The following is a 25,362-nucleotide window of genomic DNA, read 5'->3' on the forward strand; positions in this document are numbered from 1 at the left end:
ACCAACAGCAGCAGTTCATTATCAGGGTGGTGGAAAGGGCTTGAGTCTCACCTCCTCAGTATGTCACATCCTGTTTTGACATAAGCCTATTCAGGTGGTTATACCCTCACATGATTAGAATCATTTGTGGAGAGAATAGGGATGCACTAGTTGGTCCTGCTGCCTCTCTTGTGAGCCTGTTGCCTGGCCCCATCACCCTCCACATGTTGGAGGGCCAAGGTCAGCAGTGGGGAGCCCGGTCTACTCATGTAGGCTCCTGGCATGGTTTAGAGCCCTTACTGTGCAGGTTTCTCTGCCCTCCAATGAGCTAAGAGTGGTGGGGTCAGGCAGCCACGACATGACAGAGGGGGTGGTATGTCCAGCTAGCATGTCTCTCCTCATGTGATTCTAATTGCGTGAGTTTTAAATTCCTGAATAGAGCTATTACAACAGTGCAGTTCTAACCATGTCTACTATGAAGTAAATTCTATTGAGCTCAGTGGGGCTTCTTCCCAGGTAATTGTGTATAGGATTGCAGCCTGAGGCTGTTAAAATGGTTCTCTACAGAGTCCCAGTCTGCCATCAACTGCTGCTATACCTCAGCTATTCTGACCTGAAGAAAATGCACTTGCTCTTTAAGGGCTTATCTACACTAGATACTTAAATTAGTTTAACAAATCCTTGATGACCCTAGGAACATTTGGTTGTGTGTGTTCTTGGGGGGGGGGATTTCTAACACATTAATCAAACTACATTTCCCAGTATTTTTTTGAGAAAAGTCATGGAAGCTGTAGTGTGGATTTATTTTTGGCTAGGAGTTTTTTGCACCCATTGGCCTGGTTTGCATGACATGACAATCCACGATAAAACAAATTACAGTGGCTTGTTATCGTGGATTGTCATGTCATGTGAACCTAGCCTGATGGCTTAAGTGAGGGTTGTTAACTATGAACAACCCACGCTGAAAACCCATGGTGGCTTGTTTAAGCTGCAGTGCATGCCGGGGTGTGTTGGATGCCATTTGCCTAATTACCCACCCGTAATTGCAGCTTGTCATGTCGTCTGAACCTGGGTGGCATGGGTTGTTTGAGGGGAAAACAACCCTCAATTAACCCATGGCCTGTGACTGGGTTTAAACCATGGTGACTGTCTGAACCAGGCCATCCCCTCCACCCCCCAAAAAAAATAGAGTTGTCATTTTAAAATTTATTTTTTGGCTAAAGTGATATTTGAGAGGAAGTTGGCCAAAACTTGAGGTAAACTTAAGGAGATTTGATAAGACTAATGAAATTTCTTGGGGAAAGGCAGCTATTGTCATATACATGCCACTTGGTGGGGAAAGAGGACCTAGATAGTTTGCGTTGCCTGAACTTTGACTACTGCGTTCGGAGTCCTCACAGGTATTGGTAATTTGAATAGTTTATAAACAGAGCTCTATACAGCTCATTGGCAGGGCTCTTAATCCAGGTCTGCAACAGGATTTCCCATAGGTCAAAGGAAGACAGGGATGAAGGAGTCTGGAGACTGGGTTGTGCTTAAGGTAGTGGGGAGGAACCTTTTTTCTATGAGGGGCTGTTGACCACAGGCAAAGTCAATTGGAGCCAAAGCCAATGGTAGATGGAGAGTGCAGCATTCTTCTCTATGCCATCCCATCCCATAAGCCAGGGGTAGGCAACATGGTTCCATCCAGATATTTTGGACCGCAATTCCCATAATCCCTGACAATTGGCCTTGCTGACTGGGGCTGATCTAGTCTAAAACATCTGGAGCATACCACGCTGCCTATCCTTGCCTTAAATAGAAAGAGCTTAAGTATAACAATTTTCACCCATATTCTTGTCTTCTAATTGGTTTACTTTTAGGCTTTGCTGAGTATGCTAATGAGGGTTCAGTTGTATGTTTTGTAAATCTTGGTGTAACTGTTACCTAGGCAGGTTTATCACATGAATTTAAGTTTAATCTCTCTGCTGGACTCCCCTTCATGAAACTGAACTCTAATTAAAAAAAATCTAATCCTCTCCAATGACACAGACTTCCTTTTTTGTTTTCACACTTTGTCCTAAGGTCTTCTAAATGTATACTTATTGCTATTCTACACTTCTTTCCTTTGCTTATTAGTAAATTTGACATGGCCTCATAAACCTTTAAGTCAAGGGAGTATTATTCAGCAAAGACTGATGATCTATCGACTAGAGGAGAGATACCTCAGGTTGCAATTTGGACAGAAAGAATATGGAAGTGGGCTATTTATTTGTTTATTTGTTTGTTTGTTTATTACATTTCTATACCGCCCAATAGCCAAATCTCTCTGGGCAGTTTACAAAGATTAAAACATTTAAAAATACAATATACAGATTTTAAAAGCCAATTCCATAAAAAACACACGAACAGAAGAATGTACAAGAACATATATCTAAAACAACTTCAACAAGGGCTTTCTAAACAAAGACAAAATTCCTTTTGCAGGTAGTCTCAGTTATTCATTGCATAGTGCAAATGTCAATAATTTTCTTAATATCTCTTCTCCTCACCCTCCTTCTTTTAGGTCACTGGGGACGTTGCATAGGTGACTGTGGTCCAGGTGGTGTTCAGAGCCGAGTTGTTTGGTGCATTCATTCAGAGGGCTGGACAACCCACCATTCAAATTGTGAACAAAGCGATAGGCCTGAAAGCCAGAGGAACTGCTTTAAAATATGTGACTGGCACCTTGAACTCTTTGAGTGGGAAGTTTCAGAATGGCACATGTGTGTTCTAGTTCCTTTTGCTCACAGTGAGGTCAAGCCAAGGACTTCAGAGTGTGTAACTGCCCAGCATGGATTACAGCACAGAATTGTACAGTGTGTACAGAAGTTGAATAGAACAATTGTCGCAAATGAGATATGTGAATATTTTAGACCCCAGCCACCTATGGAACAAGCTTGCCTAATACCTTGCCCACGGGATTGTGTAGTATCAGAATTTTCCTCCTGGTCTGTATGTAGCAGACACTGTGGAAAGAGTTTACAGCACAGAACCCGTTCTGTTATTGCTCCACCACTGTATGGCGGAACCAAATGTCCAAATCTCACTGAATCAAGGATTTGTGATGTTTCAATCTCTTGTTCTCATGGGGAAGAGGAATACACCTACAGTCTTAAAGTTGGATCTTGGAGTAAATGCCGACTGCCTCACCTTAAAGAAATGAATATGATTGGGAGAACTATGGTGGATTTCAGCTCAGATTCTACAGAACGAAGCACTTTCAAACTTCAAGTGGTTGAAGATCTGCAAAATTTTCACAGATTCAGATCTCACTATAGTTCCAGGCCTTGGGATATAGAAATTGGTTATCAAATGAGGCAGGTGAGGTGTACAAGAAGTGATGGGAAAAATGCTATGCTGAGGTAAGAAGTCATCTTTATTCATAACAGATTTTATTTGCAAGGCTGTTAAAACTGCCTACTTTTGTCTAATATCAAGTATGCATTTTGCCATTTACATTAATGTTTCCACATATTTGGGTTTCTTATTTAGTATTAAGGTAATAGACGTTACATATTTTAAAGAATAAAGATGATCAGGGGACTGGAAACAAAGCCCTATGAAGAGAGACTGAAAGAACTGGGCATGTTTAGCCTTGAGAAGAGAAGACTGAGGGGAGATATGATAGCCCTCTTCAAGTACTTGAAAGGTTGTCACAGAGAGGAAGGCCAGGATCTCTTCTCGATCATCCCAGAGTGCAGGACACGGAATAATGGGCTCAAGTTACAGGAAGCCAGATTCCAGCTGAACACCAGGAAAAACTTCCTGACTGTTAGAGCAATACGACAATGGAACCAATTCCCTAGGGAGGTGGTGGGCTCTCCCACACTGGAGGCGTTCAAGACGAGGCTGGACAGCCATCTGTCAGGGATGCTTTGACTTAGATTTTTGCATTGAGCAGGGCATTGGACTTGACCGTCTTATAGGCCCCTTCCAAACCTATTATTCTATGATTCTATGATTCTATACTTTTGGTAGTGTTTTATACATGAAAACTCTGTTGCTTTGTTTTATAGATTTTCAACTAATTTTCATTTGCTTCTGTTAAAGGAAGCAGATAGTCTTCTAAGCCTACAACTTCCTTAGCCTACAACTAGCCTATAAGGACCAGTTCGGACATTCAGAGATCACTTGATGGCTGGCTATCCAAGGGGATGTAGCCATGTAGAGGAAGTAATTCTAACCCAGTTATGGCTACTATTTCAAGTGGTGTTTCACAGGAGTGAAATAGCTGAAATGCCATTGCACATAGCTGAATCCTGGTCAGGCCAATCCATGGGAACAATTTGTAAATGGCTAAGCTAGCCAGAATGTTATTTCTGGTGCATTATAGTCCTTCTGCTATATTGAGATAGGCCAGAGTCTACCTTGAAATGCAAACTGCCACTCTGGCCGCTTAGGGCATGCCAGTATCTCTGCCAATGCATTGTTGCAAACCTGTCATTTAGTATCATGCTACACAAACATTAAATGGGTATATCGCAATGCAGTATAACAATATCTAGAACCAATGAGTCAAACTCTTTGCTGTCTGTGAAGTAAGGTAAAATAATTATGAACTTCAATCCAGTACTTCTTCAAGCCTAATCACCAAATGCCTATCGGGACAGAATGTCTTCCACTGTTTTTTAGAGATGAAGGGAGCAATCCTATGGCCTCTAGACAGTGGCTAGACAGCCATAGGATATGCTGTCATCTGGGAACCAACCTCGGTTCCCGGACAACTGACCTCCCCCCACTTCTGTGTTGCCTCGGAGGTAGTGCAGAACAGCCCTGTCGGCAGTGGGGAACAGCCCCATCCTCCACGCTTGCAAGAGGAGTGTGGAGCGGCTGGAAAGGGGCATGGCTGGGGGCGTTCGGGGGCGGGAAGAGCGTAGCTGCCTGCACGACACATCCTATGTGTCATACAACAGCCTCCTTCCCCGCTCCATACTCCCACGGCTAGACAGCTGCAATCAGTTGTCTAGCAGAAAAAGCAGGGCAGGAGAAGCATGGAGGGAACGATCCCCTCTGTGCTTCTCCTGCCTTGCTCTGGATAGGTGTTTGCCCCTGAGTTTGGAGGCGGCCGCCTATGTAGATCGAATTGCTTCCTAAGTGTCAGAGGATGAGGCAATTCCATGATTGTGGAGTAGCTAAATTGGATTTCTGTACTGGCAGTTGTATAATCCAGAAAAGATATTAAAATAATATATTTGATAAAGAAACATCCAAGAATGGAATTGTTTTCTCAGAGAATAATTATGCATTTTCATATTTACAACCAATAGTAATTGATGCCAATGGGAGCTATGTAGTGTCATTATGTAGAGTTTTGCCATTTCTTTTTTTGTCAAACATCTCTTTATATTTGTTGCATTTAGGCTAACCTAGTGCAATACAGATGCCTGTATTTTCAGAAGAAATATGCCACAATAGCAAATAACAGGTAGGGGTGGGAGTCCCAACATCTTCTGGAAGAGTTAGATGTAAAATATCTTAGCACTGAAATCTGGCTTTAGATTTGGGCAGCGGGGATCAATAACAGCAGAAGCTTTTGAAGTAATTTGGGTTCATGAGTTCCTCAGAATCTTTCCGTACCTTCTCATGATCTGTAGCTTGGAACACCTCTTTAAAGAAAAATAAAAAGGACTTTTATTAATGTTGCTGAAAAATTTGCAGAACCACCGAAGTAGAAATATACTCTTTAGCCTGTTTACAACCTGTTCTTTATTACAGGATATCTTTCTTTTTGTATTGGTTAAGCAAGAAGTATATCATTTTTATTGGTTAGACAAAGAATCAGTGCAGAGTGTCACTGTAGTTCCTGAGGTTTCTTTCTTAGTACATGGCTTTGAAGATATGGCCTGCTTCCAATCTTATTTATACTAGTTCTAATGTGTTTCTGTAGTTAATTCCAATATAGAACAGGTAAACTTACGATATAGTCATAGGCAGAAAAGAAACTATTACAACACAGGCACACATTTTAAAAACTAAATCACTTTACTCTGTGCCAATGGTAGCATTTTCATTCATTGGTGTAAAAAAAAAAAAAAAACATTTTCAAGAGAAAGAAGGCAGCAGAAGCAGGGATGTACAAGATTGTTTCTTCGAAGCAGACATGAATAGTTCTCCTTCCATGTTCAAAGAAAGAACCTTAGTAGATCAGCTTTTTCCAGCTTTTTTAAAAAATCAGTTGCAAGCTGGTAATACTTCTTTTCCCTAGGGTGATATTGGGAAAGGAGACAAATGGATCTACAGTCAGTCCTGGAATATGGTGGGAAATGAACCCCTCTAGACAAATCATAGCTCATATATTTATGTCTTGAGCACTAGAGTTACTAGCAAACACTTTTTTTTCCTCTGTTTTAGTATCGAATAGTGTATGAAACATCTCAGAATGGGGTGTACACCTCTTGTGGGCACCGCTTGGGTAATGTCCATCAGAGCATTGATGCCAAGAGTCTCCCAAAGCCTCTTTCCCTGCAGTTTTCAAAATATGAGGGAAAATGGTATTTAAGTGGGGACAACCATCATGAATCATGGGGACGGGAGGAGAAAAGTAAAGAACTGAGGAATCTTCTCCCCTCCATAGCAGAATATAGTGCACCCAGGACTTGAGGGGGCAAAGTTAGTAGGTACTCATTTGTCCCTGACTGTTAGTAGTACAGTGTGGTGTAAGGGGGCATATTTAAATGCCCCATACTGTCTGAGAGTTTATGGCATGGCAAATCCATTTCACAGTGGGCGTTCCCAGTACCTAATTTCACTCCTCTTTCCAGAGGGAGAGCAGGGCTTTCTCCCCAGTGGAAATGATGCAAATCATCATTTTCTTGCTGGGGATTTTGGGACTTGTATTCCCAATCCTGTCACATCCAGAAATGATGCTCCACAGGTTCCGAGAGCACCCACCTTTTCCTACTCTTCCTTTTGTCCCAAGGTAAGTTGGGGCAAGACAATGGGAGGAAGTGGCGGTGCTTGCAGGATTGAGGCAAGCAGGGGCCTTGTCCACCCTGTTCACCTCAACAGAACTTGCAAACATTCGAACAGAGATAATCACTTTTGCAAGTGCCCCTATTTGAATGCTCATTGGCACCCCAAGTAAAAATGTATCCAAATAAAATATTTGAAGGACCCTATTCACATTTTTACAGGTAGCAAATGTCAATGAAATTCGGTTGCAGCTTACAAAGAACAAATAACCCTTTGGTACCTTTGCGATTTTATGCCACATTTAGGGAGCAATCCTGTCTAGATTGAACTGAACTCAGAGGCAACCACCTATCCAGAGCAGGGCAGGAGAAGCACAGAGGGGATCGTTCCTTCCATGCTTCTCCTGCCCTCCTTTTTCGGCTAGACAGCCGATTGCGACTGTCTAGCCATGGGAGGACGGAGCGGGGAAGGAGGCTGCTGTATGACACATTGGATGTGTCGTACAGGCAGCTACGCTCTCCCTGCCCCGGAATGCCCCCAGCCACACCCCTTTCCAGCCACTCCTCACTCCTCTTGTGAGTGCAGTGCAGAAGTAGGGGGAGGTCGGTTCCCAGAAAATAGCATATCCTATGGCCGTGTCGCCGCTGTCTAGTGGCCATAGGATTGCTCCCTCCATGTAATTAATCTCATTTTACATGTAATTAAATGCTGTGATCCTGTTACAAAAATTTAACATCTTGAGACATTATAAAGAAAGGGGCTGTTGAGCGTGTCTCTCATTTCACGACATTTACATTCAGCTCTTTATTATTTTAGAAATAAACACATTAGTGGAGGTCTCATTCTCTATATGGCATTTGCATGTCTTATTTGTGCACATTATTTAACATTTCCAAGCAGCAGCTCTGCCATACAAACAGTTGCAAGTAGCATCCCTGAAGCTGTGAGAGAGCAAGAGTAGGCCCTTGTCAACCTGACCACAGTCTTATATTGTTTTAAATAGAGGTACATTTTAAACCAGACACAAGTTCTTGCTTCTGTTGTGCTTCCTGAGTTTCTGTGGTTTTCCCCTTCCAGCTAGCAAAGAGAGGTCAAATCAAGGGTTGGTAAGATATCGTTTGCAGTTATGGCTCTTATGGAATGCTTGCAGTGTTCTTGCTGCAGACTAATAAAAACCAGGAATAAAAGAAGAATGCTTCAGAATTTTGTTGGTTTTTAACAACGTAACTTTCTTATCACAGCCTTTGTGTGCAAGAAACCATCCCTTTGACCTTTCAGTCCTGTGTTATGCCTAAAGACTGTGAAACCTCAGATTGGTCTTCATGGAGCTCCTGCTCAAAGACTTGTCACTCAGGGGATCTCTCACCAGGATTCCGAAGTAGAACTCGGAGTATAAAGCACATTGCTGTAGGAGCTGGCCAAGAATGTCCTGAAACAGAAGAAAGAGAGGCCTGCAACACACGTGGTGGAAGAGAACATCTTCATCCTTGCCCAAGGTATACTCCATGCCTTCCTGATTCCCTTACTCAAAGTGATGCTGAAGCTCAAATGCAACTGGTTGTTCAGATTGCATATATGTTATCTGGGTTCTACCTCCTGAAGTGATAATGGCCCAATGCAGAGCAAAATCACTGACCAGTGCAGATTTATGTGTATGTGAGATATACATCTGATGTGTTCAGACACACCATGAAATTGGGCAGAAAAATATTGCAAATACCTGGGTGCCAGCATTTGGGTTTTTTGCATATGTGCACTTAATGATCAATTATCAATACTATACAGAAAGAGCTCATCAGATATGGATTCCGTCTATTGGTTTGGAGGCTAAGCAGATGTATATGTGAAGAAGTGAGTGAATGAGGGTTGAAGAATACCATCTGTACTCTTCATCCTCCATTTTGTTGAAGTAAGGTGTTTTTTTTTCTTTTTTAAAAAAAGTTATTTTAACTTTTTCAACATGCATAACAGCAAACCATCAGTACAGAGCGATTGACCATATACACAAAAGGTACATTGTTATAGAAGGAAAGACAGATTGTAGAACATAGTAGGGGACCACAGCAGGTTTACCCCAATATTTCTTTAATCAATAATTTGTTAAGCATATCAGGAAACCCACTCTTTGTGAAGGGGATAATGCAGTCCTTTTCTGGGTCCATCACATCATGTCCACAGAAGATCACATTCAAGAGGAATGCAGAGGTGTGTGTGTGTGTGTGTACTGTTCCATGTAGGGGAGGGACAGGATCCTTAGCAGGCAGAGCCTAATAATTCATGATCGTGGAGGTGATTTGTGCTCTTATCTCTAATATTTTTCCTTAGGATTGGTTACCTCAGTACTGAGTTGATGCATTTATTTAGCTTATTTCTTTAACATTTCTACTACACCATTCAGCTCGCAGAGTCTTGACTTTATAACAATGGTAGAAGTGATGCTCTGGTTCTGTTTGATTGGTCAGACTTTCTGATTGTCTTCTTTAGTTTCACAGACTAAGGGCACAATCCCATGCTTGCTGGGGCATGTTGGGAGTTGTAGGACTTTCTTCTTTCTAAACATGCATAGGATTGCGCTCTAAGTGACTGTTAATGTGTACATGGGCTCAGCTCACTAAAATGATTCCAGAACTTTGCAATCTTCTCCTGGCTCTTCTGAAGCAGGTGATGCAATCCTTACGCAATTTTTCTGAGGGAGAAAAATGTTGAAAGGTCATGAGTGTGGTATGCACTGTACAATTGTGTTACTTCAAAATCAACCTGCTCATCATCCCTGTGCATCTTGCTATCAGTAGGAGAGAGAGGGCACTTAGAAAAAATGTTGCTTGATTAGGTCTTGTGGAAAAAAGCTCTTGTATGCTGATTTCTACTTTCCCAACCCGATTCATGTCAATCAGTAAGACAAAAGGATAGATTGTCTGACTGATTTTATTCTCTGTGTGCAACGAGTTGTTTTGCACATGTGATTGAAATACACCAACTTGCTGGATAATGAGCAAGTAAAGAGATTTGTATCTGCAACATCTTCCTACTATTTTTCTCAACAACAAGAAATATAAAATGTGAGGCCTAGTCTCAAAACTTGTTTGTTGTTTCTGATATGGTGCTCCAACCTACCGTGCCATATATTGAGGGTGCCTTCTACCAAAATATGTGCAGGGAAAGGATTTTTTTTTTTCAACACAGCCAGTATCAGGAAAGACTTTGCCTTCCAATTAGTGGAAAAGGAAAACAGATTTAGAATACTGAATGGTGGCTGACATTTACACCACATCCCTGCAATGGTTGAGAACATTAAAGTGAGACCCCATGAAGAGCAGCAGGAATCTAATGATTTGCATGGATCTATGTTTTGTGTGTTTCAGTGAAATAATGAACATGGAGTATATTGTTTGGAACATTGCCCTGGGGCCATAAAATAACATGAAGGGGGCAAGGTTGGCAGATAGAATTGGGCCCGGGGTATGTCTTAGAGCAGCCTTTGCCAATCTGATGCCCTCCAGATATATTCGACTATAGTTTCCATTATCCCCAGCCAGCATGGCCATGGACCATACTGTCTGGGGATGATGGCAGTTGTATACCAACACATCTGGAGAGCATTGGGTAGGAGAGGTTGCCTTAAAGAACTGGGATACACCTTGATGCCTCTAGTGCCGAATTACATGCCCATTGCAGAATATAGACTGACCTCCCCACACATTCCTTTAGTAGTCCTAAGGAGGTTGAAGGCCACAGGAACTGGAGTGTCAGGCAGTTTCTTTCAATATTGTGAGGCGACATTCCTGAGCAGCTCCTTGCATAAGGCACAGATTGGAGTGTCTTGCTGTGAGAGACCCTTGAACTTCTTCCTCAGTCTCCTCACAGAATTCCCTTATGTTCATCCATTCTTCCCTCCCCCAGCCATCTATCTTAGGAATGCTGGCAGGAGAAATCTCTGCCAAGTGCTGAGCCTGGGAGGGATGAACTGGCCACTCTCCCACGGATTGCTGTTCCTCCTCAGAATCCGAACTGCTCTGAGGCTCTCTGGGCTCAGTTTCCACCCTGACAATTTTACATTTCTTCTTTATGGTGACTTTTCATGATCATTAGTTTTGAAGGAAAGGATATCAGTATAGCACTGTGAAGTGTACAGCACTTAAGTTTTGTCAGTCTGAAATGCCCAAGAGCTAGTTTATCATGTTGTAAACTTAATTCTAGTGAAGTAATTGCATGCTGGGGCAAAAAATCCCAACTTCCAAGTATAAGCTGATGGGATTTGAGCTAGCAGCGACTGACCAAGAAAGAGATCTTGGGGTTGTGGTGGAGAATTCAATGAAAATGTTGACCCAGTGTATGGTTGCTGTGAAAAAAGCAAATTCCATGTTAGACAAAATTAGGAAAGGAATTGAAAATTAAGCTGCCGAGATCATACTTCCCTTAGAAATCTATGTTGTGACCACACTTAGAGTACTTAGAGAACTGTGTGCAGTTCTGGTCACCACACCTAAAAAAGGATATTGTAGAGTTGGAAGAAGTGTAGAAAGGGGAAACAAAAATGATCGAGGGACTGGAGCAACTCCCCTGTGAGAAAAGGTTACAACATCTGAGATTGTTTAGCTTAGAGAAAAGGGGAGCGAAGGGAGACATGATAGCGCTGTACAGAATTATGCATGCTATGGAGAAAGTGTATAGGGAGACATTCTTGTCCCTCTTTTATAATACTAGAATCCAAAGTCACTCCATGAAGCTGATCAGTGGGAGATTCAGGACAGATAAAAGAAATACTTCACACAGCACATAGTTAAACTATGGAATTCACTCCCACAAGATGTAGTGATGGCCACCACTTTGGATGGCTTTAAAAGGGAATTGGACAAATTCATGGAGGATAAAGCTATTTATGGCTACTACTCCTGATGGGTATATGCTACCCCCAATGTCGGAGGCCTGTGTACAGCAGCTGCTGGGGAACATGGGTAGGACGGCATTGTTGTGCTCATGTCCGGCTTGTGGGTTTTCCGTGGATAGCTGGGCAGCTACTATGTGAACAGAATGCTGGACTAGATGGACCCTTGGTCTGATCAGGCACGGCTCTTCTTACATTCTTAAATCAAGTTCCAGGTGATAATCTGGAGCAAGAATGTTACACAGCCATTGGTTAACTAATGATTGCTTGCTTCGCTGCTTTCCTTTGTGTTATAAACTTGAGCTATTCTTGGGCTGCAAGCCTCAGCACACTTACTCAGGAATAAGTCCCACTGAACACAGGTGGAATTGTTATCTAATAAACATGCAGAGAATTGGGTGACTGGAATAACGAAGGTGGCATTCTTAGAAGGTCTAACATAGGGGTGGGGAACCTTTCTCCTGTGAAAGGTCACTGATGCACAGGAAAAGTCCATTTGGGGCTGCAGTCGATGAAGGATGCAGTAAGAGCCCAAAGTGGTGGGACTCTAAAGAGATGCTACAGATGGAACACAAGAAATAATTTAATCTAATAAAGACTTGTTACCTGTCTGAGTTCAGATAGACTTAATTGTGTAGTATAGTTTTTAATTTCATCTGCTCCTAGTTTTGAAACAGCCCATACTCATACTAGCTGACTATGGTTCAGTAGTCCTGAATATTTTCAAGCGTCTCCTAATTCTCAATCTATAGTCACAGCTATTCTACAGTGAATCTTTCCTTATTTGCCTAAACACCAATTTAAATCAACATATATTTGCTTAAAGCAAGAGATGTTAATGATTAAATAAGTATAAGTACCTGTCCATAAGCATTTGGTACTGTAAATTGATTTCCATTTAGCCTCGGGAAATGTGACAGTTCAACGTGATGGGAAACAAAACACAGCATATTTACCTTGTTGCTGTTAAGTTAACTCCTCCAGAATTGAGATTGTCTACATGAAAAAAGTGATAAGCTGTGTTATGAAAGGCATTTTTTAAAAGTTACGAAAGAAAGTTCATCCTATTATGTTTTATGTCTCGTGGGAGGACAATTTCGTAGTTATCATGTTGAAAGACGTGTTGTGTTCAGAATCTGCTCCCCAACTCTTTCCTGGGTATAAATGCTTTGTCTCTCTGAATGCACACAAGACGTTGTGTACTTTAAATGAAAGTATGACAGTTGATTGGAAAAGTCCTGTAAATTAGAAGTTACCAGTTTTTTCCAAGCATATCCCATGCATTGCAGAATTCTTAAGACATTTTTGAACATTAAAAATGTTCAGACAGACATTAATATTTTAATGCTAATTATTTAAGTTGGTGTTGAGAATTGCCTTTGTTGTTGTTCAGTCATTAAGTCATGTCCGACTCTTCGTGACCCCATGGACCATAGCACGCCAGGCCTTCCTGTCCTCCGCTCTCTCCTGGAGTGTGCTCAAGTTCATATTCATTGCATCGGTGATGCTATCTAGCAATCTCATCCTCTGCCGTCCCCTTCTCCTTTTGCCTTCAATCTTTCCCAGCATCAGGGTCTTTTCCAGTAACTTTTCTCTTCGTTATTGGTGGCCAAAATATTGGAGCTTCAGCTTCAGTATCTGTCCTTCCAATGATCAGTCAGGGTTGATTTCCTTTAGGATGGACTGATTTGACCTCCTTGCAGTCCAGGGGACTTGTAAGAGTCTTCTCCAGCACCACAGTTCGAAAGCATCAATTCTTCGGCACTCAGCCTTCCTTATAGTCCAGCTCTCACAGCCATACGTTACTACTGGGAAAACCATAGCTTTGATTATGCGGACCTTTGTCGGCAAGGAGATGTCTCTGCTTCTTACTATGCTGTCTAGGTTTGCCATAGCTTTCCTCCCAAGGAGCAAGCGTCTTTTAATTTCATGGCTACAGTCACTGTCTGCGGTGATCTTGGAGCCCAAGAAAATAAAATCTGTCACTTCTTCCATTTCTTCCCTTCTATATGCCAGGAAGTGATGGGGCCAGATGCCATGATCTGAGTTTTTTTAATGTTGAGTTTCAAACCAGCTTTTGCACTCTCCACTTTCACCCTCAACAAGAGGCTCTTTAGATCCTCTTCGCTTTCTGCCATTAAGGGGTATCATCTGCGTATCTGAGGTTGCTGATAATTCTCCCGGCAATCTTAATTCCGACCTGTGATTCATCCAACCCAGCATTTCTCATGATGTACTCTGCATATAAGTTAAATAAGCAGGGAGACAATATGCAGCCTTATCGTACTCCTTTCCCAATTTCCATGTCTGGTTCTTACTGTTGCTTCTTGACACTCATACAGGTTTCTCAGGAGACAGGTAAGGTGGTCTGGTAATCCCATCTCTTTAAGAATTTGCCACAGTTTGTTGTGATCCACACAATCAAAGGCTTTAGCATAGTCAATGAAGCAGAAATAGGCGTTTTTCTGGAATTCTCTTGCTTTCTCCATCATCCAGCGAATGTTGGCGATTTGATCTCTAGTTCCTCTGCCTCTTCAAAACCCAGCTTGTACTTCCGGTAGTTCTCGGTTCGCATACTGCTGAAGCCTAGCTTGTAGGGTTTTGAGCATCACCTTGCTGGCATGTGAAATGAGCGCAATTGTGCGGTAGTTTGAACACACTTTGGCATTGCCCTTCTTTGGAATTGGAATGTAAACTGACCTTTTCCAGTCTTGTGGCCACTGTTGAGTGTTCCAAATTTGTTGGCATATTGAGTGCAGCACTTTAACAGCATCATCTTTTAGGATCTTAAATAGCTCAGCTGGAATACTGTCAGCTCCGCTAGCGTTGTTGTTAGTAATGCTTCCTAAGGCCCACTTGACCTCACTCTCGAGGATGTCCGGCTCAAGTTCAGTGACCACACTATCATGGCTATCAGGGACATTCAGATCTTTCCTATATAGTTCTTCTGTGTATTCTTTCCATCTCTTCTTCATCTCATCTGCTTCTGTTAGGTCCCTGCCTTCTTTGTCCTTTATCATGCCTGTCTTTGCACAAAACGTTCCCTTGAGATCTCCGATGTTCTTGAAAAGATCTCTAGTCTTTCCCATTCTATTGTTTTCCTCTATTTCTTTGCATTTCTTTGTTCATTTAAGGAGGCCTTCTTGTCTCTCCTTGCTATTCTCTGGAACTCTGCATTCAGTTGGGTATATCTTCCCCTTTCGCCCTTGCTTTTCGCTTCCCTTCTTTCCTCAGCTACTTGTAAAGCCTCATCAGACAGCCACTTTGCTTTCTTGCATTTCTTTTTCTTTGGGATGGATTTAGTTGCTGCCTCCTGAACAATGTTACAGACCTCCGTCCTTAGTTCCTCAGGCACTCTGTCTATCAGGTCTAATCCCTTAAATCGATTCCTCACCTCCACTGTATATTCATAAGGGATATGATTTAGGTCATACCTGAATGGTTTAGTGATTTTCCCTACGTTCTTCAATTTAAGCCGAAATTTTGCAACAAGAAGCTCATGATCTGAGCCAATGTCAGCTCCAGGTCTCGTTTTTACTGACTGTATGGAGCTTCTTCATCTTTGGCTGCAAAGGACATAATCAATCTGATTTCGATATTGACCCCCTGGTGGTGTCGATGTGTAGAGTCGCCTCTTGTGCTGTTGGAAAAGAGTGTTTGCTATGGTCAGCGTGTTCTCTTGGCAAAACTCGATTAGCCTTTGTCCTGCTTCATTTTGTACACCAAGGCCATGCTTGCCTGTTATCCCGGTGATTTCTTGACTTCCTACTTTAGCATTCCAATCCCCTATGATGAAGAGGACATCTTTTTTTGGTGTTAGTTCTAGAAGGTGTTGTAGGTCTTCATAGAACCGATCAACCTCAGCTTCCTCGGCCTCAGTTGTTGGGGCATAGAGTTGAATTACTGTGATGTTGAATGGTTTGCCTTGGATTCGTACTGAGATCATTCTGTCGTTTTTGAGATTGTACCCCAGTACTGCTTTTCCCACCCTTTTGTTGACTATGAGTGCTACTCCATTTCTTCTAAGGGATTCTCGCCCACAGTAGTAGATATAATGGTTACCTGAATTAAATTAGTCCATGCCCGTCCATTTTAGTTCGCTGATTCCCAAGATGTCGATATTCAATCTTGCCTTCTCATGTTCGACCACCTCCAGCTTACCTTGATTCATTGATCTTACATTCCAGTTTCCTAAACAATACTGTTCTTTACAGCATCGGACTTTCTTTTCACCACCAGACACATCCACAGCTGAGTGTCCTTTCGGCTTTGGCCCAGCCGCTTCACTCTTTCTGGCACTACTTTGAAATTCCCTCTGCTGTTCCCCAGTAGTATATTGGACACCTTCCAACCTGAGGGGCTAATCTTCCGGCATCATAGCTTTTAGCCTTGTGATACGTTCCATGGGGTTTTCTTGGCAAGAATACTGGAGTGGGTTGCCATTTCCTTCTCCAGTGGACCACATTGTATCCGAACTGTCCACCATGACCTGTCTGTCTTGGATAGTCATGTGCGGCATAGCTTATGGCTTCACTGAGTTACGCAAGCCCCTTTGCCACAACAAGGCAGTGATCCATGAGGGGGAGAATTGCCTTTCCCCCCAATTAATTTGAGTCTTTCACCCATATTTTAAAAATATCCTTGATAATACATATAAAATTATGTGGAAATCTTTTTTTCAGCAAAAGACATTAAAAATCACTAGTGCTCATAACACTTAATTTACGGGGCAATTGCTTGTGCTATTATCAGGGGCAATGGTTGCTGAGGAACAGTCTCAGAGCTAGTCTTGTGAATTTACCTAGACAGATACCAAAATTCTAGGTCTTGCATGGTTTATGGGTATCGTTGGGATTAAGGTTCATGGAGCACCAGCAATATCCACACTTCAGGCAGATGAACAGAAAGGACCAAATGAATCAACTAAAAAGTAGGAACAAAGGGTGCTAAGATAACAATATATTGCAGGCAAGCAGAAATGATTTTCAAGGTATGAAAAAATGAAAGTTCTAGGATATAGATTGGCAGTGGTGAAGGATGCAATAAGAGCCCATATTAGGGAATATATATATATATATTTGCATATGTAATGCATATATAGGAACTAGGAGGACACATGATTTGGATAAGAAAACCAGCCTCTTATTTGGATAAGAAAAAACACACCAGTCTATGGAGAAGTTCTAGAAGTTTCTGTTAAAAAAACCTGTCGGGGATTTCTTAGGATGCTTTCTAAACTGTCAGAAGAACTACCAGGCTGACTACCAAGGTGATAAGGTGAAGATAAGAGGATTGCATCTCTGTACTGATCACAATACACAGATAGAACTCATGGCCTTTGGGAATTTGTGAAACAAGGATACCACCATGTTCTTCCTGTGACTTTCACAAATCCATGCCTGTGACCAAAGAGGAGCTAATGAACCATTCACCTGACTTTGACAGGTTAGAGCAGGTCATTTGGCTAGCTTTGCTATTTGTATACCAATGGGAATAATTACACTTGATGTATGTGCAGATATGCATGCATATAAAACTAGTGGTTTTTCTCTCCATGGTGGCCCTGACTGTGGAACTCACTCCATAGATATACTCATCCGGCACTGTCACTATTATCTGTTAAACAGCAAGGTAAGTCCATCCTGTTTACACAAACTTTTACTGATAATTAATTGTTGCCTAACTTGACTGCCTCATTTATTGTCTATTAATGACATTTTATACTGTTTTAAATTGAATTCGCAATCTGCCTTAAATGACACAGGGTAGTATCCAACAGTTTTCAGACAGTAGCGATAATGATGTTGCACTAGCGGTAAGCAATGTTTGCATACCGTAACTAGCACTTGCTATCACCGTGGAAAACTACACAAGTGCAAGTTACAGCTGGTTTCTGCTAGTGCAAGATCATCAGGGCTAGCAGACAGACACCATTAGGTATTATCCATTGTAGTGAAATTGTGGGACTGAAATCTTTAAAATAAATAAAATAAAAACCAGTGGCAGTACTAGTGGTGTGTTCAGTTACTTGGATGTGAATACAGTCTCACCTGTTTGTTCAATACTTCACAGTTCTATTGTAAGAACTTTTTTAAGTCTATAGAATTAAAAATAAACGATGAATATGAATACCTACATAGGAGTTTTAGTGCAGTAGCACTTTCTCTGGTGTTTGCATTTGGGCCTGGGAAATATAATTCATTCATTGCATTCATTGGTATTTCATGCATAGCATTCCAAAGAATATTTAGTCAGAAGCAAATACCAGTAGGTTTGATGGGATATATTCCCTAGTAAGTTTGCTTAGGCTTGCAGTCTCAGTCATTTGCAAACCAATTATAATGAATGTCTACATAAGACAGAACTGTCAAACAGGCTTCACATAATTGTCTTCTGTTACTTATTCTCTACAAGGTATGCCTGGCGAACATCTGAATGGAAAGGGTGTGACGTTTCTCTTCTGCTAGAACAGCAGGACCCTCGGCACGAGAAGCACACAGCCCTTTGTGGAGGTGGGATACAGGTTCGGGATGTATACTGTGCTCAGACAACATTGGAGGAAACACACAAATTTAAGGAAGGTATGTTAGAAGTGATTTACTTTACCTATAAATAAATAAGTAGTATGTAGTATTAATGAAAGTAAGAATGTGATTGTACTGCAGTAAAATGGTAGATATAAGATTCTGGACCCACAGCCAGGTTAATTCTATACAGAGGTGGGGGGTTTGTTTTGTTTTTAAATTATACATTTGCATAGTGAATTCATAAGGATCCAGAAAGATTGGTTATTTTCTTATCCTTTCATGTACAAATGGAGGTAATGTGTGCCAAAAGGCCTTCCCATTCACTTCAGTGGAGCAGGCAGTCTAGCACATGGAGAAGCCCTTGCACATACGTGAGCTCTGTGTGGGCTCCAGAGGGCTTAGCTAATTTATAAAGAAGATATTAGAGATGCTTCTGCCCTGGACCTCATTTTTTTCACTTTAAGAGGGAAATTGGAAAAAGTATTGTCAGAAAATTGGACATATTGTCAGAATAAACAATTGTCAGAGAGGGGTGTGTGTGTGTATTTCTGATAGGCTGAGGAATTGAATCGTTTTCTGGATTTGGAAGGAAAGCAAGTGAATAGACAGATGCCTGATGAATAATTTATCTTTGTCTATTTTCTTTACAATACCTACTGCTCTGACAAAATATGGCTTTGTACAGAGATGTAAGAGCACTACGACACTGGCTTGTTTACAAAGGAAAAGCAAAGCCTGTCTTAGGGATAGATTGTTTGCCTCATCATTCTGCTTGAATACTGAAACTTCTGCAGGCTGATTATCTATTCTATCAATATGTAGGAGGCATTTTTGCCACCTGTTTCAAAAAGCCAGCTTTGCCTCCCACAAAGCTTAAATACAGCAGTTCATTGACAAGAAGAGTCTTCATTAAGTGAGGACACTGCTTCTGTAACATCAGTTACTTTTCACTCCCTTTGGTTGTCTCATTTGTTCTTGCTAAAGTTTCTTTTCCCTGTGTAGTTGCCCCTTTGACATGGATTTTTATTTATTTATTTATTTATTTATTTATTTATTTATTTCATTTCTATACCACCCAATAGCCGAAGCTCTCTGGGCGGTTCAAGCTCTCTGGGCGGTTCATTTTCTTTGCTTCCTACATTTTTAGAATTTTACTACCCATTGCACATGAAGGAAAAATGAACAGCCAGGGAGCCAGTGGGAAAATTTACATATACTGGTTATTCAGGGCATAAACAATGTCTTTGGTATTTTCCAGTTTAAAATATTTACACATGCAAAATAACTTAGATATTAGAAATAAATATGAAAATCTGAATGGTTGGCATACATTAATTTTGCATGCCTTAATCTAGGTAAATGAGTTTCAAAAGTTTTGTGCTGTATTAATTTGGAAATAACGAGAGAAAAGGAGAGATGGTTCACATAAGAAACTGAGAACAGTTTGAAGACTTATACATTTCTCTTGCTTTTGTCCCCTGCCTAACTCTGCTTGCTTAAGGGTAGACACAGATCTAGGTAAAACCTGGGTCAGCCATTGTTTTTACCTAGAAACAGATCTAGATAAAACTACAGGTCAACCATTGCTTCAAAAATGTGGGTTCCAGAATGCTAGGTATAACTTGATACCTGCAACGCCTAGCAGAAATTAATTTGTTTAGAGTAGCCTTAAAGGCAAGGGGCCTGGACAATGGAATGCTTTGATCTATCCCAAGTCCTGTCAGTCTCTTGCCAGCAGGGCACAAGGAACGGTGGAGGCTATTTTTTGTTGGTTTCTAACATCTGTGAACTTTTTCAAAAACGTCTATGAAAAAGAATCCGTCCGATTTTGCAATGAGAGGTTATTCATTTAGACTAGTCCCAGTGCTGCTCTGAATGTTTCCCAGTATTGGGGGCACCTTGGGAGTGAAAGTGCTGTGGATCCAGTGGATTGACATCCTCTCTCTCTCCACCCACTGCCACACCCCCAAAAACACCTCTGTTCCCCTCTATGAGATTGGCATTCCAATCTCATAGCTCCCAGGGACACCTTTGTGGTGACTGGGAGAGGCCACAAGGCAGACATCCGCACTGGATCTCCACCTCTGAGATTCGAACTTTGTCTAAGACCTTTAGAGTACAACTTTTGCTCGATCTTATGGCCCCAGGGTCATGTCTCTGGGACCATAGAATTGCTCTCTGTCTCTAATCTCCATCTTGAGACTTCATGGTTACAAAATCTAGCCTAATTTTTGTACTTTCTTGTTTTTCCTCTTTCTCCCAACTGCTCTTTGTGTACCAACTTGCCTGATAAAGATAAACCTGAAAGCTTGCACACTATTTTGTGACATTTTGGTTGGTCCTGATAATAACATTGCTTGACTGTGAGCAGATGTATTCAAAATATGTTGTGCTAATGTATAGCGCATTCATAGATGGCGAGTCTGTGTTACCAGAAATAGCATGGGGACTTTCTCTGCAACGTGAGCTACCCTTATGGTAAGTGGCTCAACATGTTATATCCTCTGATTGAAGAAGTTGCCATGCAAACACAGTTTCAATCATCTTCTGCTGATGTCTTGTACAGTATCAGTCCAATGAACCAGGGGTGGTGAAACATTTTTGGCTCAGGGGAGCAAATTCCAATTTGGGGAGGGTCTCAGGGGCTTCAAAGCAGTGGAGGTGGTGGGGCCAAGGACAGAGGGGGTGTGGCCAAAGTAAAGAGAGTGTGGTCAGATGTATTTTGTACCAATATGGATATTTTCTGACCTAGCATGCAAACTATGTTGAATCCTATGCATATTTACTCAGGAGTAAACCCCAGCGCAACAGCTTTCAGGCATATAAACCACCACAGCTCCTTACAGGATCAGTTTAAATACCTTGCTGTTTAAGTGAATTTATATTTTAAAGGCCTTTAAAGATATGGGCATGGTATTAAGAAAGAACAGAGAGGGCAGTGGGTATGGAGACATGGATGGCTATGGATTATGAAGATGAAAGCACCTGAGGATAAGGAGATGCTTAAAACGAGAATCTCCATTTTCCCATTGTCTTTTGCCCTTTCATTTTAGGTGTTCTGTGCAACCACAAGAGAGAGAAAAGTATTGCAAAGATGATCTGCTTAAGGCATATGAAGAGGCAGGACTTAGCAACCTAATCCTGTGCATGTTTAGACAGAAAAAAAGTCCTACAACTGGAATTGTATGACTTTTTATGCCCAAACATGCATAGGATTTCACCCTTAATTAACTAACTGAGTACTGGTTGACATCCCTAATCCAATACAGAAATCATACACAAAATGTTTCACACAACAAGGGGGGGGGGGAGTTTCTACCCTGCCTTTCAGACCTGAAAAGGGCTCCCAAGGAAATGTCCAGATTGAAAACACAAAAATACAATAAAATAATGAAATAAAACAAATACATAATATCAATAAAAGGGGCAATCCTATGCATATTTAGACAGAAAAAAAGTCCTACAACTCCCAACATATCCCAACCAGCATGGCTGGTTGGGGGATGCTGGAAGTTGTAGGCCCTTTTTCTGTCTAATCCTGCAGAGGATTGCACCCAAAATAGTGCAACCTTAAAACTAGGTTCTGTCAGATAAACAGTATTGGCATCTACAAAGCCTGCAAACTTCAGGTGCTGCCGGGCTTTCCTCATTATCAGCCAGATTCCACACTGCCTAAGTCCCTCATCCACAGGAAGTTGTCCAAACTTATTCTTCAGGCTTTGGTCTTAACCATGCTGGCTTTGCCTTCTGGCTTCACCCAAGGGACTATTATTTTTGAAACTGAAAGTTGTCATCTTTAATGAAGAATGGAAGGATGGTGAAAAGTCACGTGAGATTTTCCCCTAGGACACTCAGCGTGTGCTCATTCAGGAAAGCTGCAGGAAGAAGGAGGATTGATTAGAAAACGAGGTCTTTGAATTCTGATCTGCCTGTTTTGTTTATCAAGTTAACTAGAAAGAATATGTCGGCATATATTAGCAGTATTAGCATATATTGGCTACAATAACAAGACAAAGCTGACAGTCAGCAACAGCATGAAATAAATATCTGCACCTGATTCTAATTTATACTGCAACATTCTTCTGCTCTTCCTCAGGGCTGGTTCACTGATGGTATTCTCCAAGGATAGTGCTATTCCTTTTCATAACTCGATACAGGTGAAAAGCTAATGTGTGATCCATGTGGCTTGTTCCTGTGCTAACAATGTACAAACAGTTCCTGGAACTTGGCTTCAGGCTACAAGGTTGATTTAGAATGCAAGTTGGATATATCACACACATGTACGAGCACTATCCAGTTGAAGTTAAGCATTTTTAAGTTCCATTGAGTTCAGTGGGGCAGACTTAAACATTCATTCATTCATTCATTCATTTAGAGAATATTTGTCTACCACTCCATATCTAGAACAGATTTCGGAGCAGTGAACACAAGAGATAAAACAGTGAAAGGATAAAAAGATTAAAACACCAGATTAAAATTATGGTATTTTTTTTTTAAAAAAACAACAGAATACCAATAAGCATATCTTTAATTGTCCCACTGAAATTGTCTGAATTCGTGTTTAATTTTGACTTGATAATACAGTATATCATGTTCCTGTGTGCATCCAAATGTCCAGGGTTTAATATCTGATAGAACCCTCTGTTAATTTTTAACCATACTGATCTGCGTTTTTCCTTTTCTTGGTTTCTTTCTTATTTGTGTATTTCTATTTCTCATATTCTCTCTCTTCTTCTCTTGCAAATGTTAACAACAAAAGGAAATGCCGCTTGCTCAGCTGATGAGAGCCCCTGTAGGCTGGGGTATGCATGACACAAAACCACTGCATTAAGCAGCCAAGTGTCCTTTAGATGAGTCTCCAGGTGTGTGAGAGCTGCTGTTTCCTGCATTGATCTCTTAGGGCTGGGGACTACATCTCAATGCCACATCCATGTCAGCAGGGCTGGTTTCATGAGTCAAATGCATGGTAATGATTACCTGAGAAGGACCACATGACTGGGCCCGCACATGTGGCTATGTCATTCAGAGACAGCTCATAGCCATGTGAGATTGACTCACAAAGGAGCCGTTCTCATGCTGTTGGAGGTACACCTAAAGGGCACTGAAAGAAATGTTAAAATGGCAGTACAGAAAATAAAATTCTGGACCTTTATGTTTGCTCAGAGAGGGGGAGTGGGACTGTCACAGGATAAAATACAGAGCTAATGATCTAGTGAATTGATTTTTTTTTTCCAAAAGGGAAATGGTTAGTACAAAATAAATATTTCTTCCAAATGACCTAATTTACTTGATAAAGGACATACCTTCACAGCAGGAAATAAATATATTCTAACCTGACTGTGTTAAATTTACATTATTGGGATGTTCAGCTACTGTATTGATCTGTAGGTTCACCACCAAAACATTTCTTTGAGTAGAATTGATAAGATTAAAGCCACAAACTGGAATGATAAATATGTAACAGCTGACTTCTTTAGTGGAGACCCTTTGAAACAAGACATAAAAGGTTTGTACTCAAGTCTTTGGGGTGTACAACTGCCATGATTTTACATTTGTAACTCAGAAATCTAAGAGTTTAAATCCATGAGAGGGAGAAGAGGTGATCACAGAAGTGGTTTTCAACAAATAATGTTAAGATGTCTGAGTAAAAAAATGTTATTAGAACAAATGACCACCTTCCTCTTGCTGCATGTTCTGTCTTCTGTCCTGCAAAGATCTTTGGTGATGTCTTTTTGTTCCTAGTTGTATATGCAGGAATTCCTGTGACTCATTGCAGACTCTACCCAAGATTACTCCAGGAAACATAACTCCTATTTAAGAGCTTTTCTTCGTACTGATCATGACCCCTGCTTGTCTTACTTTGCCCCAGATGCCTCTTGGGGGTGGTAAATCTGTTGGATTCACCATGGGGAGGTGGACAAAAACAGCCTTCCTATGTTGAATGCTTTACCCCATGATTGTAACTTCTGGAATAGTTTACAACATTGATCATTGCCATAGCAAAGCTAAAGAGAGATGCAACATTTTAAATGTTGTAGAAGTGATTTGAACCCACTTCTGCTGCATTCCAAGGCATTTGTTTTCAGGGTATGATTCTGTACAGATTCTGATGATTCTGTAGAGAGAACAGAATGTAAAGAACAAAACTTTGCCAGCTTTACATTGCACCTTTAAATACAAAGACAAAGACAATGACAATAGGAATGTCATACCACAGTCTATGTCAGAGAGGGTCAGGACATATGCTTCTACCGTAAGTAAAATATTATAAACTGTTTTTACTGTGAAGGGAGTTTCCAGGAACTACAAGGAACAGCATTAGCATTAAATGTTCACAGGATGGCAGCAATCCACACAGTGTGCCATTCTAGGGGTTATAGGAGCATCATGAGAAAAGCCTTCATAGGCAGGCTGGTCTTGACTGCCCCATGATGACTGCAAACATGTGCACCTCAAGCATCTATAAAAACTTCTCTAGCCAGGGCGGCTTAGTAGCATCTGCTGCTGATTTCTGCCATTACCAGCAATCCTGTTTCTAGGGGAGGGCTCAGCCTGGCCTTGCTCAAACCCTGCTATGGGCTGGTTCACATGATCAAGCTGCCCACTGTGGCTTATTTAAACCATGGTTGGCTGTAGCCTGTGTGGGCAGCCATTTTGAATATTCAGGCTATGACTGCGGCTTGTCATGATGTCCAAACCTGGTGAGGGTGGGTTGTTGGCATGGTTAATAACATCCAGAACCCATGGGCTGCTTTAGATGGTTTGTTAACCATGCCAACAACCCATCCTTCCTGGGTTCAGACATCACAACAAGCCATGGCTGCGGCTTGAATATTTAAATGTTGCACGGCACGTGCTGCAACCCACCATGGCCTGAATAAGCCACAGTGGCGGCAGTGATCATGTGAACTGGGTCGGTGGCTCCTCCCTAGCCAGCCAGCCTTGGCACCTTAATTGGGTCATGTTGAGAGCCTTTTGTGCTCCATACAAAATATATACAGTACTGTAAATCTAGGAGTTTCCTGTCTTCTTCTTGAT

General features: G+C 41.4%; 1 protein-coding gene across 1 annotated transcript in view; it reads left to right on the forward strand.

Moving 5' to 3' along the window:
- Positions 1–25,362, forward strand: part of THSD7B (thrombospondin type 1 domain containing 7B) — a 645,752-nt gene that overhangs the window by 249,021 nt on the left and 371,369 nt on the right. Inside the window, exons 3-5 of the mRNA XM_084829626.1 lie at positions 2,525–3,362; positions 8,154–8,408; positions 18,212–18,378. Coding sequence (XP_084685752.1) covers positions 2,525–3,362; positions 8,154–8,408; positions 18,212–18,378 — 1,260 coding nt within the window. The remainder of the gene's footprint in view (positions 1–2,524; positions 3,363–8,153; positions 8,409–18,211; positions 18,379–25,362) is intronic.

Source organism: Heloderma suspectum, chromosome 1, assembly GCF_057233095.1.
Source record: "Heloderma suspectum isolate Gila_16-S chromosome 1, 16-S_ref, whole genome shotgun sequence".
Lineage (NCBI taxonomy): Eukaryota > Metazoa > Chordata > Lepidosauria > Squamata > Helodermatidae > Heloderma > Heloderma suspectum.